General features: G+C 42.0%; 1 protein-coding gene across 1 annotated transcript in view; it reads left to right on the top strand.

Annotated features, from left to right (window-relative positions):
• Positions 1 to 1,309: 1,309 nt before the first annotated feature.
• Positions 1,310 to 17,246, top strand: part of LOC141110398 (phospholipase A2 inhibitor gamma subunit B-like) — a 29,340-nt gene continuing 13,403 nt past the window's right edge. The window contains exon 1 of the mRNA XM_073601729.1: positions 1,310 to 1,474. Within this exon, the coding sequence (XP_073457830.1) occupies positions 1,423 to 1,474 (52 nt within the window). The 5' untranslated portion in view covers positions 1,310 to 1,422. The remainder of the gene's footprint in view (positions 1,475 to 17,246) is intronic.

Here is a 17,246-nt window from a genome sequence, read left to right as displayed (position 1 = left end):
ATAGGGTGATAACACTTTGTCCCTGTGTCCCTATTATAGGGTGGCAATGCTCTGTCCCTGTGTCCCTATTATAGGGTGAAAACACTTTGTCCCTGTTATTGTGTGGCAACGCTCTGTCCCTGTGCCCTTATTATAGGGTGATAACGCTTTGTCCCTATTATAGGGTGGCAACGCTCCGTCCCTGTGCTCCTATTATAGGGTGACAACAATCTGTCCCTGTGTCCCTATTATAGTGTGGCAACGCTCCGTCCCTGTGCTCCTATTATAGGGTGACAACAATCTGTCCCTGTGTCTCTATTATAGGGTGGCAACGCTCCGTCCCTGTGCTCCTATTATAGGGTGAAAACAATCTGTCCCTGTGTCCCTATTATAGGGTGACAACACTCTGTCCCTGTGTCCCTATTATAGGGTGACAACACTCTGTCCCTGTGTCCCTATTATAGGGTGACAACACTTTGTCCCTGTTGTAGGGTGGCAATGCTCAGTCCCTATTATAGGGTGACAACGCTCTGTCCCTGTGTCCCTATTATAGGATGGCAACAGTTTGTCCCTGTGTCCCTATTATAGGGTGATAATACTTTGTCCCTATTATAGCGTGCCAATGCTCTGTCCCTATTATAGCGTGCCAGTGCTCTGTCCCTGTGCCCCTATTATAGGGTGGCAACGCTCTGTCCCTGTTATTGGGTGACAACGCTCTGTCCCTGTTATTGGGTGACAACACTCTGTCCCTGTTATTGGGTGACAACACTCTGTCCCTGTCTCAATTATATGGTGATAAAGCTCTGTCCCTACTGTGCAAATGTCGTAAGCATCTGCACAGCTGTCACCAATAATCCCTGTAAATTGCCAAATATGTATATTTCCAATGATCAGCAGCTCCATCTAGTGGCCACAACGCGGTATTTTCCTGAGATATCTCTCAATCAGGAACACACTGCATTATGGCCACTAGATGGATCTGACAAGCCTCAGAAATAAGCCTATGGGGCGCATGTTGGAGACTATTCAGGGTGACACAGCTAAATGTGGTCCAGTTAAGGTTCACTATCTACTATACAGCACAAGCTGGCCCAAAAGACATTGTGGGATGATTGGGTATGGACATTGGACCGTTCATTGTTGTCTGTGGATAAAAAATCCTGTATCATTATTTCACGCTTGGCCGCTACACCTGGCATCCAAGATATGTTCTTAATGCAGTTGCTGGACATGAAGATGTCATGGTATTTACTTACCAGTGTTTGGCTTTGCCAGCTCAGGCCATCTGATGACATGGAAAAGCTTTCGTACTTTAAATGGAACATGTCATTCCCCCCTCCCTCCTCGGAGTCTATCTATGCCAACACACAGGAGTCAATTATAATATAGTACAGACAGTTGGGGGAAACAGGCTCAGTGCTCCTATAATAGTACAGGACCGCCATGACTATGTACCTCCTGATTGCCGGCATTCTGGCCACCCTTCCAGCCACAGGTAAGTTGTCCCACGAAAACATAAATTGTATCTGTATTTCATCTTCTTTCTGGTATATTAATTGGTTATTTCAAATTATTTAATATAATGATATCATACACTTTGCAATTCAGGAAGTAGTTTTTTTTTCAACTTTTCTCATTTTTTAAAATCAGGTACAATTATTCATAAAAAAAAAAAAAAAAAAATGCAAATACAGATTATTTTTTATTTTATTTTTTCATTTTTCACTTGTATTTTTTTTTCATTAGCTATAAAATTAGTTATTTAAAAAATGTTAATATACAAATACAGTTGTTTTCCTTTTTTTTTTTTTTCATTTTCCACTCATCTCCTTCTATGAAATTAGCTACAAAATGAGTTATCATGAAAAGGTTCAAAAGGAATTTTTTTTTTTCAAATGTTCTCATTTTTTTTAAAGCAGTTACAAAATTATTTATATAAAAAAAAAAAAAAAAAAGTTAATATGCATACATATGAATACATGCATACATGCATGTGCATACAGATTCTTTTTTTTTTTTTTTAATTTTTTTACTTGTCTTTTTTTAAATTAGCTACAAAATTAGTTATTACAAAAAGGTTCATATAAAATACAGTTGTTTTCCTTTTTTTTTCTTCTTTTTAATTTTCCACTCATCACCTTCTATGAAATTAGCTACAAAATTAGTTATCATGAAAAGGTTTAAAAGGAGATATTTTTTTTTCAAATGTTCTCGTTTTTTTTAAAACAGTTTCAAAATAATTAAAAAAAAAAGGTTCATATGCATACATATGAATACATGCATACATGCATGTGCATACAGATTTTTTATATTTTTTTTTTTTTTTAACTCATCTTTTTTTAAATTAGCTACAAAATTAGTTATTACAAAAATGTTAATATACAAATACAGTTGTTTTCCTTTTTTTTATTATTTTTAATTTTCCACTCATCTCCTTCTATGAAATTAGCTACAAAATGAGTTATCATGAAAAGGTTCAAAAGGAAATATTTTTTTTTCAAAGGTTCTCATTTTTTTTTAAATAGTTACAAAATTATTTAAAAAAAAAAAAAGGTTCATATGCATACATACATGCATGTGCATACAGATTTTTTTTGTATTTTTTTTTTTTTTTTTTTTACTCGTCTTCTTTTAAATTACCTACAAAATTAATTATTTAAAAAAGTTCATATACAAATACAGTTGTTTTCCTTCTTTTTTTTTTTCTTATTTTTAATTTTGCACTCATCTCCATTGAAATTAGCTACAAAATGAGTTATCATGAAAAGGTTCAAAAAGGAAATAGTGTTTTTTTTTTCAAATGTTCTCATTTTTTTTTAATTCATATGCATACATATAAATACATGCATACATGCATGTGCATACAGATTTTATTTTTATTTTTTACACATCTTTTTTTTAAATTAGCTACAAAATTAGTTATCACAAAAAGGTTCATATACAAATACAGTTGTTTTCCTTTTTTTTTTTTCTTAGTGTTAATTTTCCACTCATCCCCTTCTCTGAAATTAGCTACAAAACGAGTTATCATGAAAAGGTTCAAAAGGAAATAGATATATTTTTTTTCAGATGTTCCAATGTTTTTTAAAACAATTACAAAATTATTTATAAAAAAAAGGTTCATAAGCATACATATGAATACATGCATATGCATGCAGATTTTTTTTTTCACTCATCTTTTTTTTAATTAGCTACAAAATTCGTTATTACAAAAAGGTTTATATACAAATACAGTTTTTTTTCCTTTTTTTTAAATTCTTTTTTTAATTTTCCACTCATCTTTTATTAAATTAGCTACAACATTTGTTATCATGAAAAGGTTCAAAAGCAAATAATAAAATAAAATCTGGAATTGTTTTTCCTTTTATGGCACAGTACTTTTCTGTGTAGTAATTTTTCACTTGTATCCTTTTTAGCTAAAAAGTTAGTTATCATGAAAAAGTTCACATGCAAATACAGATTATTTTTTTCTTTTTTTTTCATTAGTTTGTTACTTTTTTTTTTTTTTTTTTTTTTTAAATTAGCTTATTTAGTTACCACAAAAATGTTAGCATGACTGTTCAAAATTCAATATTTAAAATGTTTAAACTTTAAATATTTATTTTAGCTTTTTTTTTATCTAATTGTTTTAACAACTAAAATAAAGGGGAAAAAAATCTATGTTTTTCTTTCTATGGCTGTACTGTATATCCACAAAGGTGTGCAAATTTTTTTTTTTTAGGATTTGGACTGTTTCAGGTCTGCTATTGAATCATTTTTTTTAAATGAATATTATTATTGGAAAAACATTTTTATTACGGGGTTTGCATGAAGATACCAGTGTTTTAAATTAAATGAATAACAGTAATGAGAAAGAGAATTTAAAAACCTGGACATTTCTGTAATTTTTATTTTTTTTTAAGCAAAATAAACATACTGGCATTGTATGCAGGAGAAGCTAAAGGAGCTGTCATGGTGCATTCCTGACGAGTTGGTATGACGGGAACCCCCCTGCTGTTAGTCATTTATGAGTAGATGTAGCAATGGTTGGGTTGACACAAGAGTCTGTTTCCTTCTGGTGTCATTAATATGTAAAAGTATTCATACCCCTTGACATCTTCTACATATTGTCAAGTTACAACCAAAAACATAAATTTATTTTATTGGGATTTTATGTGATAGACCAACACAAAGTGGCACATAATTGTGAGGTGGAAGGAAAATGATAAATGGTTTTCAATGTTTTTTTACAAATAAATACATGAAAAGTGTGGAGTACATTTGTATGGCACCCCCCGGAGTCAATACTTTGTAGAACCTCCTTTCTCCGCAATTACATCTGCAAGTCTTTTTGGGGATGTCTCTACCAGCTTTGCACATCTAGAGAGGGACATTTTTGCCCATTCTTCTTTGCAAAATATCTCAAGCTCTGTCAGATTGGATGGAGAGCGTCTGTGATCAGCAATTTTTAAGTCTTGCCACAGATTCTCAATTGGATTTAGGTCTGGACTTTGACTGGACCATTCTAATAGGGCGTACACACGGTCGGACTTTGTTCGGACATTCCGACAACAAAATCCTAGGATTTTTTCCGACGGATGTTGGCTCAAACTTGTCTTGCATACACACGGTCACACAAAGTTGTCGGAAAATCCGATCGTTCTAAAAGCGGTGACGTAAAACATGTACGTCGGGACTATAAACGGGGCAGTGGCCAATAGCTTTCATCTCTTTATTTATTCTGAGCATGCGTGGCACTTTGTCCGTCGGATTTGTGTACACACGATCGGAATTTCCGACAACGGATTTTGTTGTCGGAAAATGTTATCTCCTGCTCTCCAACTTTGTGTGTCGGAAAATCCGCTGGAAAATGTCCGAAGGAGCCCACACACGGTCGGAATTTCCGACAACACACTCCGATCGGACATTTTCCATCGGAAAATCCGACCGTGTGTACGGGGCATAACACATGAATATGCTTTGATCTGAACCATTCCATTGTAGCTCTGGCTGTATGTTTAGGGTCGTTGTCCTCCTGGAAGGTGAACCTCCACCCCGGTCTCAAGTCTTTTGTAGACTCTAAAAGGTTTTCTTCTAAGATTGCCCTGTGTTTGGCTCCATCCATCTTCCCATCAACTCTGACCAGCTTCCCTGTCCCTGCTGAAGAAAAGGATCCCCACAACATGATGCTGCCACCACCATGTTTCACGGTGGGGATGGTGTGTTCAGAGTGATGTGCAGGGTTAGTTTTCCACCACACATTGCGTTTTGCTTTTAGGCCAAAAAGTTCAATTTTGGTCTCATCTGATCAGAGGACCTTCTTCCACATGTTTGCTGTGTCCTCCACATGGCTTCTTACAAACGGCAAACAGGACTTCTTATGACTTTCTTTCACCAATGTCTTTCTTCTTGTCACTCTTCCATAAAGGTCAAATTTGTGGAGAGCACGACTAATAGTTGTCCTGTGGAGAGATTCTCCCACCTGAGCTGTGGATCTCTGCAGCTCCTCCAGAGTTACCATGAACCTCTTGGCTGCTTCTCTGATGAATGCTCTCCTTGCCCGGCCTGTCAGTTTAGGTGGACGGCCATGTCTTGGTAGGTTTGCAGTTGTGCCATACTCTTTCCATTTTCGGATGATGGATTGAACAGAGCTCCGTGAGATGTTCAAAGCTTGGGATATTTTTTTATAACCTAACCCTGCTTTATACTTCTCCACAACTTTATCCCTGACCTGTCTGGTGTGTTCCTTGGCCTTTATGGTGCTGTTTGTTTACTAAGGTTCTCTAACAAACCTCTGAGGGCTTCACAGAACAGCTGTATACTGAGATTAAATTACACACAGGTGGACTCTAGTTACTAATTAGGTGACTTCCGAAGGCAATTGGTGTGGAGGAAAATGCCTTGTTGGAGGTTAGAGGTCAGAGGAGGATGGGCGGACTGGTTCCAGATGATAGAAAGGCAACAGTAAAACTCCTTTCACACTGAGGCGGTGCGGGCGTTAGCCATTTATTTCAATGGGCAGGGGCGGTGGAGGAGCGCTGTATACATCGTTCCCGCACTGCCCCAAAGCTGCTGCTTCGGGACCTTTTTTCCTGTCCTGCGCGCGCATTGTTGTGAACAAGCATGAGTTATCCGTGTGAAAGCCGTCTACCAATGTTCCTGTAACGTCCTGTCTACATCCTTCCGCACCTTGACAATAAAGTAACTTTTCTACAGAAGTTCTTCCTTCCATGGTGTGCGACCAATCTTCTTTCTCTTCAATTACTATTGACAGTGGTGAGCCGAGGCCAGAACCCACGAGGAAATCTTTATCCACAGTCTGAGTGGTGTTACACTTTTTCTGCAAGCGCACCGCCCCAGTGTGAAAGCGCTCGGGGGCTCTCACACTGGGGTGGCTTGAGAGGCGCTTTTCAGGTGCTTTACAGGCACTATTTTTAGTGCTAAAGCGCCTAAAAAGTGTCTCCACTATGAAAGAGGTCTAACTCAAATAACCGCTCGTTACAACCAAGGTAGGCAGAAGACCATCTCTGAATGCACAACACACCAAACCTTGAAGATAATGGGCTACAGCAGCAGAAGACCACACCGGGTGCCGCTCCTGTTGGCTAAGAACAGGGAACTGAGGCTACAATTAGCACAGGCTCACCAAAATTGGACAATAGAAGATTGGAAAAACGTTGCCTGATCTGATGAGTCTCTATTTCAGCTGCGACATTTAGATGGTGGGGTCAGAATTTGGTGTACACCACATGAAAGCATGGGTCCATCCTGCCTTGTATCACTGGTTCAGGCTGGTGGTGGTGTAATGGTGGGGGGGATATTTTCTTGGCACACTTTGGGCCCCTTATTACCAATTGAGCATGGTTTAAACACCATGGTCTACCTGAGTATTGTTGCTGACCATGTCCATCCCTTTATGACTACAGTGTCCCCATCTTCTGATGGCTTCTTCCAGCAGGATAATGCACCATGTCACAAAGCTCCAATCATCTCACCACTGGACAATGAGGTCACTGTACTCCAATGGCCTCCACACTCACCGCATCTCAATCCAATAGAGAGCCTTTGGGATATGGTGGAAAAGCGGATTGGAATCATGGATGTGCAACCGACAAATCTGCAGCAACTGCGTGATGCTATCATGTCACTATGGAGCAAAATCTCTGAGGTTTCCAACACTTTGTTGCATCTATGCCATGAAGAATGAAGCTAAATAGGGGTTCAACCTGGTACTAGCAAGGTAAGGTGCAGGGCTGTCTTAATAGTATCATGGGCCCCTGGGCAAAGTAATGCACTGGGGCCCCTACCAGCTTGCCCCAATTTACACACCTACTTTCAAGAAATAAAGTATAAATAGTTGATGGAATTAAACATTAGTACTTTCAATAAAATCGATTTTACAAAAGGAAAACATTCCATAAATCAAAACCTAGTCAACACAAAGGGCACAGTACAGAGGGGTCAGGAGGGCACAATACTGGGATCAGGAGGGCACAGTTTAGTAAAAAGCATGACTGCCCCATCAAACTCGGGGCAGTTGACAAGTATGATGTAATGCAAGATTATTGTGGGGCCCCCATGTACCTGGGGCCCCTGGGCAGTGCCCAGGAGTGCCCTTGCATTAAGATGGCCCTGGTAAGGTGTACCTAATAAAGTGGCCGGGGAGTGTATAATCAACTGTTTTTTATGACTCCGTGCCCATTGGGACGGGGGGGCAGGAGGGGGATTTTCCTTCACTTCCTGTCCTGTCTCAGTGCAACAAATCTCCCAAAACAGATCAGACAGCGATGAAAACTGAAAGGAGAGCTTAACATTTCCCTACTCCATGCAATCGTTTAAAAATATTTGGGCTGGAGTTGAGCTTTAAGTTTCATAATATCTTAGTTGTGGTTTTTTTATATGCAGCCCATTCATTTTGCAAATTGTACAAGGGGTCCCACCAGGGGGTCCCACCAGGGCGCCTGCAATGTACCACCAGTCAGAGGGAGCACACGGCTGATAACAAATGCATTTCTAAAAAAAAAAAAAATTCTCCTAATTTTTTGGGCATGTAGACAGGTTGTCCAGAATCCAAGAGAAGCCCAATTGTGACTTCTACTCAACAACAACTACTCCTCTAGAGCAATTTGATTTTTTTTTTGTGCACAGTTTAACCACTTCAGTACCGGGCACTTCCCCCATCACCCCAACACCCCCCCCCCCCCCCGGTCCTGCCCAGGCCAACTTTCAGCTTTCCGCGCTGTCACTCTTTGAATGACAATTGCACGGTCATGCAGCACTGTACCCATACAACATTTTTTTTCTTTGTTTCTGTTACAAAAATGTGTAAATAAGTAAGTTTTTTCCTTCACTGAGGGGCACTGATGAGGCAGTACTGATTGGCACTGATGAGTTGGCACTGATGGGCACTGATGATGAGGCACTTATATGCAGCACTGATGGGCACTGATTGGTGGCACTGATATGCAGCACTAATGGGCACCGATAGGTGGCACTGATGGGCACTCATAGGTGAGACTGATGGGCACTCAAAGGGAGCACTGATAAGCAGCACTGATGGGCAATGATAGGTGGCACTGATGGGCACTCATTAGCAGCACTGATAAGCAGCAATGATGGGCAATAATAGGTGGCACTGATGGGCACTCATAGCACTAATGGGCGCTCATAGGTGGCACTGATGGGCACTCATAGGCAGCACTGATGGGCACCAATAGGTGGCACTGATGGGCACTCATAGGCAGCACTGATGGGCACTCATAGGTGGCACTGATGGACACTCATAGGCAGCACTGATAGGTGGTACTAGTGGGTGCTGATAGGCAGCACTGATGGGCACTGATGGGTGGCACTGATAGGCAGCACTGACCAGGAGGCACTGACAGCCAATCACTGATTGGCACAGAGTGCCATCCTAATGGGCACTGATTGGCACTTATTGGCATCCCTGGTGAGCTTACCTGGTGGTCTGAAGTGGGCATCCCTGGTGGTCTGAAGTGGACATCCTCGATGGGTCTGCACTGATAATCAATGCTCTGATTATCAGCACAGACCCCCTCTGTCAGGAGAGCAGCTGATCGGAGGAAAAGCCGATAAACGGTTCTTCCTGTTTACACTGTGATCACCTGTGATTGGACCCAGCTGATCACATGGTAAAGAGCCCACGCCCCTTTATATACACCTAGGCCCCTATGTGTGCATTTGCATTCATATTTGTGTGCACTAGGTGATGGGGTGCTTTAAGTTGTTTGTTATTTATTTTATTTTATTCGATTTTTAATTTTGTAATACTATTTTATTTTATTTCTCACTTAGCAAGACCACTATGTGATAGAATTGAGCAGGTGATAGGTACTCTGTATGGAGACATCATGGGTCTATTAGACCCTTAAAGCCCCCCCACCCTCTGTTCAAGCACAGGTCTGTGTTTGATTGGCTGTTTACCTGGCTGGGAGTTTGAAAGCTGTGAACCCAGAAATGCTCGGAGCTGAGCACCTCTAGGTTCAAACCCTACAGAGGACATCAGAGAACAAAGCTTCTTCTCCTTGCCATCCTGACATCGATTATTGTTGTGGTCCAAGGACTCCCAGGAGAAGCAGGAAAGCCCAGAAACCAGGGATAGAGGGGTGCCGGCGGGGGAGGGGTGCCAACTGCGAGTTATGTAACAGCTCTACTGCTGCCCGGGTCACTTTTGCAGAAGAGTCGATAGTTACCAACTGCAGCCATGAGCTTCTTTTAACCTCTTCAAGCTCCGAACATGCTAGACATGTCCAAAGAGCTGAAGAGGTTAAGCTTATATAACAGGTGCAGCCCATTGCGCTGTACTGTTGCATGCACTGAAGCACATATGACAGCTGTAACTGAGCCATCCTCATAAGGATATCCAATGCCACGCTGAATTACAAGCCGAGAATGCCAGCATGACACGGCCCTTATACAGTAGTACACCAAGGGACTCAACCAGAAAAATGTTGGAAAACCAAAGTGGAGGGGCTGCCCTCATCAACCAATCAAAGCACCAATCAGACCACCTACATACTACATTAGTTACTACAGACAGTAGTCCTGTTTTTGGCTTACTACCATTCTGTACTCTGTATGACAACAGTTCACAGCAAGGACAGCTGTGATAGTCCACCGGCTTCGATGCCAATGGATTGTTGGTAGGAGGCCAACGTATATCCAGTATTATAGGCCAACGAAATACCACACCCAGCCAAATTCTATTTGGAGACTACAAACTGCAATTCAGCCGTGTAACTTAAAGGTTAAACTCGCCTGCCGCCCACTACAACACAACCTGAATAGATTCCCGAAACTAGATCTGCAATAAACAAAGATCGGGACCAAATGTCCCAGACAATGGAGACTTCATGTGTCTACTGGAGCTAAATAGTAAATAATGACATTGTTATGTGGTTATGCTGGAGCTTTGGGACTTTATATATAAACTATAAAAAATGTATGATGGTCATATCTAGTGGTCAGTCATGTTTGGGGTGTAGTCTTCTATGTATGGAGTGTAATAGAATTGTATGATGGTCATCTCTAGTGGTCGGTCATGTTCAGGGTGTAGTCTTCTATGTATGGAGTGTAGTAGAATTGTATTATGATCATGTCCAGTGGTCGGTCATGTTCGGGGTGTAGTCTTCTACGTATGGAGTGTAATAGAATTGTATAATGGTCATATCTAGTGGTGGGTCATGTTGGGGGTTTAGTCTTCTATGTATGGGCGTATAATAGAGTTGTATGATGGTCATATGTAATGGTCGGTCATGTTGGGGGTGTAGTCTTCTATGTATGGAGTGTAATAGAATTGTATGATGGTCATATCTGGTGGTCGGTCATGTTGGGAGGTGTATTCTTCTATTTATGGAGTGTAGTAGAATTGAATTATGATCATGTCCAGTGGTCGGTCATGTTGGGGGTGTAGTCTTCTATGTATGGAGTGTAGTAGAATTGTATTATGATCATGTCCAGTGGTCGGTCATGTTCGGGGTGTAGTCTTCTATGTATGGAGTGTATTAGAATTGTATGATGGCCATATCTAGAGGTGGGTCATGCTGGGGGTGTAGTCTTTTATGTATGGAGTGTAATAGAATTGTATAATGGTTATATCTAGTGGTGGGTCATGTTGGGGGTTTATTCTTCTACGTATGGGAGTATAATAGAGTTGTATGATGGTCATATGTAATGGCCGGTCATGTTGGGGGTGTAGTCTTCTATGTATGGAGTGTAATAGAATTGTATGATGGTCATATCTGGTGGTCGGTCATGTTGGGAGGTGTATTCTTCTATTTATGGATTGTAGTAGAATTGAATTATGATCATGTCCAGTGGTCGGTCATGTTGGGGGTGTAGTCTTCTATGTATGGAGTGTAGTAGAATTGTATTATGATCATGTCCAGTGGTCGGTCATGTTCGGGGTGTAGTCTTCTATGTATGGAGTGTATTAGAATTGTATGATGGCCATATCTAGAGGTGGGTCATGCTGGGGGTGTAGTCTTTTATGTATGGAGTGTAATAGAATTGTATAATGGTTATATCTAGTGGTGGGTCATGTTGGGGGTTTATTCTTCTATGTATGGGAGTATAATAGAGTTGTATGATGGTCATATGTAATGGCCGGTCATGTTGGGGGTGTAGTCTTCTATGTATGGAGTGTAATAGAATTGTATGATGGTCATATCTTGTGGTCGGTCATGTTGGGAGGTGTATTCTTCTATTTATGGAGTGTAGTAGAATTGAATTATGATCATGTCCCGTGGTCGGTCATGTTGGGGGTGTAGTCTTCTATGTATGGAGTGTAGTAGAATTGTATTATGATCATGTCCAGTGGTCGGTCATGTTCGGGGTGTAGTCTTCTATGTATGGAGTGTATTAGAATTGTATGATGGCCATATCTAGAGGTGGGTCATGCTGGGGGTGTAGTCTTTTATGTATGGAGTGTAATAGAATTGTATAATGGTTATATCTAGTGGTGGGTCATGTTGGGGGTTTATTCTTCTATGTATGGGAGTATAATAGAGTTGTATGATGGTCATATGTAATGGCCGGTCATGTTGGGGGTGTAGTCTTCTATGTATGGAGTGTAATAGAATTGTATGATGGTCATATCTTGTGGTCGGTCATGTTGGGAGGTGTATTCTTCTATTTATGGAGTGTAGTAGAATTGAATTATGATCATGTCCAGTGGTCGATCATGTTGGGGGTGTAGTGTTCTATGTATGTATAGAGTGTAATAGAATTATATTATGGTCATGCCCAATTTATGTTAGGCTTTGACTCTTCCTCTCTTGCATACATAGCTTCCCTTTAAGTTGTCCATCGTATTGAATGACCGCTGAGGAAACTTAAAACTGGACGTTTGCCAAACATTTGACCACAGGGACAGGCCCCAATGCAAACATTTTTCTTTTTTATGTAGCTCTACCCCCATAGTGGTTGCAGATGACAGGGTTCCCTACTCCTACACAGTCAGGCAAATAGCATTTTCAGCATTTTCAGCCCTCTTCAGATCACCCCACAGATTTTCAATAGGATTCAGGTCTGAGCTCTGGCTGGGCCATTCAAAAACTTTAATCTTCTTCTAGTGAAGCCATTCCTTTGTTGTATTGGATGTATGCTTTGGGTCGTTGTCATGCTGAAAGATGAAGTTCCTCTTCATGTTCAGCTTTCTAGCAGAAGCCTGAAGGTTTTGTGCCAATATTGACTGGAATTTGGAACTGTTCATAATTCCCTCTACCTTGACTAAGGCCCCTGTTCCAGCTGAAGAAAAACAGCCCCAAAGCATGATGCTGTCACCACCATGCTTCACGGTGGGTATGGTGTGCTTTTGATGATGTGCAGTGTTGTTTTTGCACCAAACATATCTTTTGGAATTATGGCCAAATAGTTCAACCTTGGTTTCATCAGACCAGAACACATTTTCCCACATGCTTTTGGGAAACTTCCGATGTGTTTTTGCAAAATTTAGCCAGGCTTGGATGTTTTTTCTTTATAAGAAAAGGCTTCCGTCTTGCCACTCTACCCCATAGCCCAGACATATGAAGAATACGGGAGATTGTTGTCACATGCACCACACAGCCAGTACTTGCCAGATATTCCTGTAGCTCCTTTAATGTGGCTGTAGGCCTCTTTGCATCCTCCCTGACCAGTTTTCTTCTTGTCTTTTCATCAATTTTGGAGGGACGTCCAGTTCTTGGTAATGTCACTGTTGTGCTGTATTTTCTCCACTAGATGATGACTGTCTTCACTGTGTTCCATGGTATATCTAATGCCTTGGAAATTCCTTTGTACCCTTCTCCTGACTGATACCCTTTAACAATGAGATCCCTCTGATGCTTTGGAAGCTCTCTGCGGACCATGGCTTTTGCTGTAGGATGCGACTAAGAAAATGTCAGGAAAGACCTACTAGAACAGCTGAACTTTATTTGGGGTTAATCAGAGGCACTTTAAATGATGGCAGCTGTGTACTGACTCCTATTTTACAGGAGTATGAATGTGATTGCTGAATTCTGAACACAGCTACATCCCCTGTTATAAGAGGGTGTGCACACTTATGCAACCCCATTATTTTATTTTTTTTTCTTTTACTTCCCCCCCCTAAAAGATTTCAGTTTGTTTTTCAATTGAGTTGTGCAGTTTATAGGTTAAATTAAAGGTGGAAAACATTCTGAAATTATTTATCTTTGTCTCATTTTTTTTACATCAGAGAAACCTGACATTTTAACAGGGGTGTGTAGACTTTTTATATCCACTCAGGGCCAGTGCTACCACTAGGCAAACTAGGCAGCCGCCTAGGGCACCCAGCATTTGGTGTTCCTACTCTCTTCTCTCTGCAGCAAGCAACTAAGTCTCAGCATCAGCAGGCAGCTGCCGCTCCATTTGCACATAGTGTCAGAGGCACAGAGGACTGTGTCTGTGTCCCGACTCCTGAATGAATGTAAGCAAGTAAACATTCATTGATGGACGCTGGTAGGCTGCTTTGATGGGCGCTAATGAGGCAGGCTGCATTTGATGGGCGCTGTTGAGGCTGCATTTGATGGGCGCTGGTGAGGCTCAGGGGCGGACTGACCATTGAGCAACTCGCCCACTGCCCGAGGGCCCTGGACCACTAGGGGGCCCCATCAGGGTTGCCAGCCTCAGTAAAACCAGGGACAGTATGTATAAATCTGTGTTTTTTGTACATCTGTCTGTGTATACTGTGTGTACATGTATGTGTATACTGTGTGATTGTATACTGTGTGTGTGTATACTGTGTGACCCCATAATCTCTGATTGCCTGGGGGCCCCATAATCTCCTATTGCCCGGGGGCCCCATGAGTTATCAGTCCCCCCCTGGTGAGGCTGCATTTGATGGGCGCTGGTGAGGCTGCATTTGATGGGCTCTGGTGAGGCTGCATTTGATGGGCACTGGTGAGGCTGCATTTGATGGGCTCCGGTGGGGCTGAATTTGATGGGCACTGGTGAGGCTGAATTTGATGGGCGCTGGTGAGGCTGAATTTGATGGGCACTGGTGAGGCTGCATTTGATGGGCGCTGGTGAGGCTGCATTTGATGGGCACTGGTGAGGCTGCATTTGATGGGCACTGGTGAGGCTGAATTTGATGGGCGCTGGTGAGGCTGCATTTGATGGGCACTGGTGAGGCTGAATTTGATGGGCACTGGTGAGGCTGCATTTGATGGGCTCTGGTGAGGCTGCATTTGATGGGCACTGGTGAGGCTGAATTTGATGGGCACTGGTGAGGCTGCATTTGATGGGGGCTGGTGAGGCTGCATTTGATGAGCACTGGTGAGGTTGCATTTGATGGGCGCTGGTGAGGCTGCATTTGATGGGGACTGGTGAGGCTGCATTTGATGGGCGCTGGTGAGGCTGCATTTGATGGGCGCTGGTGAGGCTGCATTTGATGGGGACTGGTGAGGCTGCATTTGATGGGCGCTGGTGAGGCTGCATTTGATGGGCGCTGGTGAGGCTGCATTTGATGGGCGCCTCATTAAAAAGTTGGGGTTTACATGAGCAGGGAAAAGGGGGTGGAGCCAGGGGGTGGCAAAATTAGGTTTCGCCTAGGGTGTCAGAAATCCTTGCACCAGCCCTGTATCCACTGTATATCAGAAATAAAACAAATGTAAAATAACTATTTTCACCACTAGAGGGCCTTCCGTCTGTTCTTCTAAAGGTCTGGACTCTTAAGCATTTCCTATGCTGTTTGAATGCCTAGCTGTGGAATCTGTCACCTCCCCCCTCGATAATCGTAGAAGATCACGTCCTCCCGAGATATGAATTCTTGTTGATCTCATTACAGTAATGTGTGTACCGGGGGCGGCCGCGCTGCAGATTCCCAGATTCTACGTCAGGCTAATGGAGAACGCAGGCCGGAGTCTTCACATTGATTGAAGTCATTACATTTTATTCTGAACTCCGGGCAGATATGAAGACATAGATGATGCAGCTCTGTAATCAGTAATTCATCATACATTTATTCTTTAATCACAAGCAGTGTAAGGACCAGAATCTGACCTGGTATTGGCCTTCTGTAGTCCCTGTACAGCAGGGCTGGAGCGTGAGAGGAAGAAGCAGCACAAGGACGCCAATCAGTTTGGACATCTAGTGGTAGAAAAAAAGTATTGCAAGGAAAATCTCTGAATTAAGCTGAATATTGCAGTGAGGCCTCAGTGTCAGGACCTGAATCTGACCTGGTATCAGCCTCTTGTGGTCCCTGTACAGCAGGGCTGGAGTGTAGGAGGAAGAAGCAGCAAAAGGAGCTAATTAGTTCATGTGCTGACTTAGAGCATGTTAATAGGAGGTGGGAGGAGACATGAGCTCATCACTGAGCTGCCTCGCCTGTCACTGAATGACCTGGGCTCAGAGGAAGTGGGTTAAAGGATGTTGGTCATCAAACTAAGGACATCTAGGGGCAGAAAAAAAAGTACTGCCGGGAAAATCTCTGTGTTGAAGCTGACTATTGCTGTAAAGTCTAATTTACACGGCTTTATGGCATAACACTGCAGGGGGCGGGGCCTTTTTTGCCAAAAAATACAATTCTGACAGTATTACCACTTTAATTGCATGTAATTCCTATATCATCGGCTCCATCTAGTGGCCAAAATGCAGTATATTTTCTAATTGATGTATTTCAGAAATCTATAGCGCGTTTTGGCCGTGGGCGATGTAGGGAGTCATTTATTAGGAGAATTACGGGAACAATTGAGTTCTGTCCGTGATACTATTTTTTTTTTTTTTTTCTTATTTGAGCTAACGTCTAAATTTTCAGGACAATCTTTTGGGGTGTACCCCTCTTCTTGGACCTTGAAAAAGGGGGTACACCCCCAAATGCTTTCCCCTAAATATGTGGATGTTAGTGCAATACAAAAAAAAAAAAAGTATCCCTGACAATATTCAATTGTTTTTGTTTGCAAGTGCACTAATACGGCTACGACCAAATAAAAAAATACGCACATAAATTAAAAAAAAATTGCACAAATGATTTTCACAATCGGCCAATGAATGTTTGATGATTGGACCCCCTATAAGCGTAGTTATAATTAAAACCTTTTTTTTTTTTTTTTTTTTTTAGGTTTTCAGTTTTTCTATCAATAGCCTTTCTCAGTAAAGCACGTAGCCTGGTAAAAAAAAAAAAAAAAATGGAAAGATCGCCACCTGCTGGCAGAAAATCAGCTATGTGCTAAATCCCTGGCGACATATTTCTGGATTGCCTTGGGCACCAATTTTTGGGCGATTTTCTGGACGGATTAAAACCCCTGAGTCTTATGTAAACACGAGGTTTCAGCTGACATTCACAATGTACAAACAATTATTGAACGTCATCAGCACGACCCGGCAGAGTTTGTGAAAAAAAAAGAGCGATTCATCTTGCAAGCAGACCTGTGCTTGAAGCTGAACTCCACGCTATGAGCTAAATACAAGGAGGAAATACATATAAGAAATCGGCTTTACCTGCCAAAGGATTTATTTTTCTGTCTATCCTGTCCTGAGATTTATACAGCTCTGCCACATAGCACAACCCAGTCTGGCAAGGGAGGAGACCTGGTTTTAATCTGGTGCAGTTCAGTAACACTTACAGGTCTCGTCCCTCCCCCCAGGCCAGTGATTGGACACTGAAAAGAGAAGCACTTATGTTTTGCTCTCTCCTCCTATCAGCATGTCCTTATGCAGACAGAGATCAGACTGGAGGAGGGAGAAGCAGCACAAAGGAGCCAACCAATTGTGCTGCAGCACAGGGGGGCATGCCGATAGGAGGAGGGAGTAGAGTGGCAGACAGGTGAGCT

Source organism: Aquarana catesbeiana, linkage group LG10, assembly GCF_042186555.1.
Source record: "Aquarana catesbeiana isolate 2022-GZ linkage group LG10, ASM4218655v1, whole genome shotgun sequence".
Taxonomy (NCBI): domain Eukaryota; kingdom Metazoa; phylum Chordata; class Amphibia; order Anura; family Ranidae; genus Aquarana; species Aquarana catesbeiana.
This window is presented reverse-complemented; position numbering and strand designations above follow the sequence as displayed.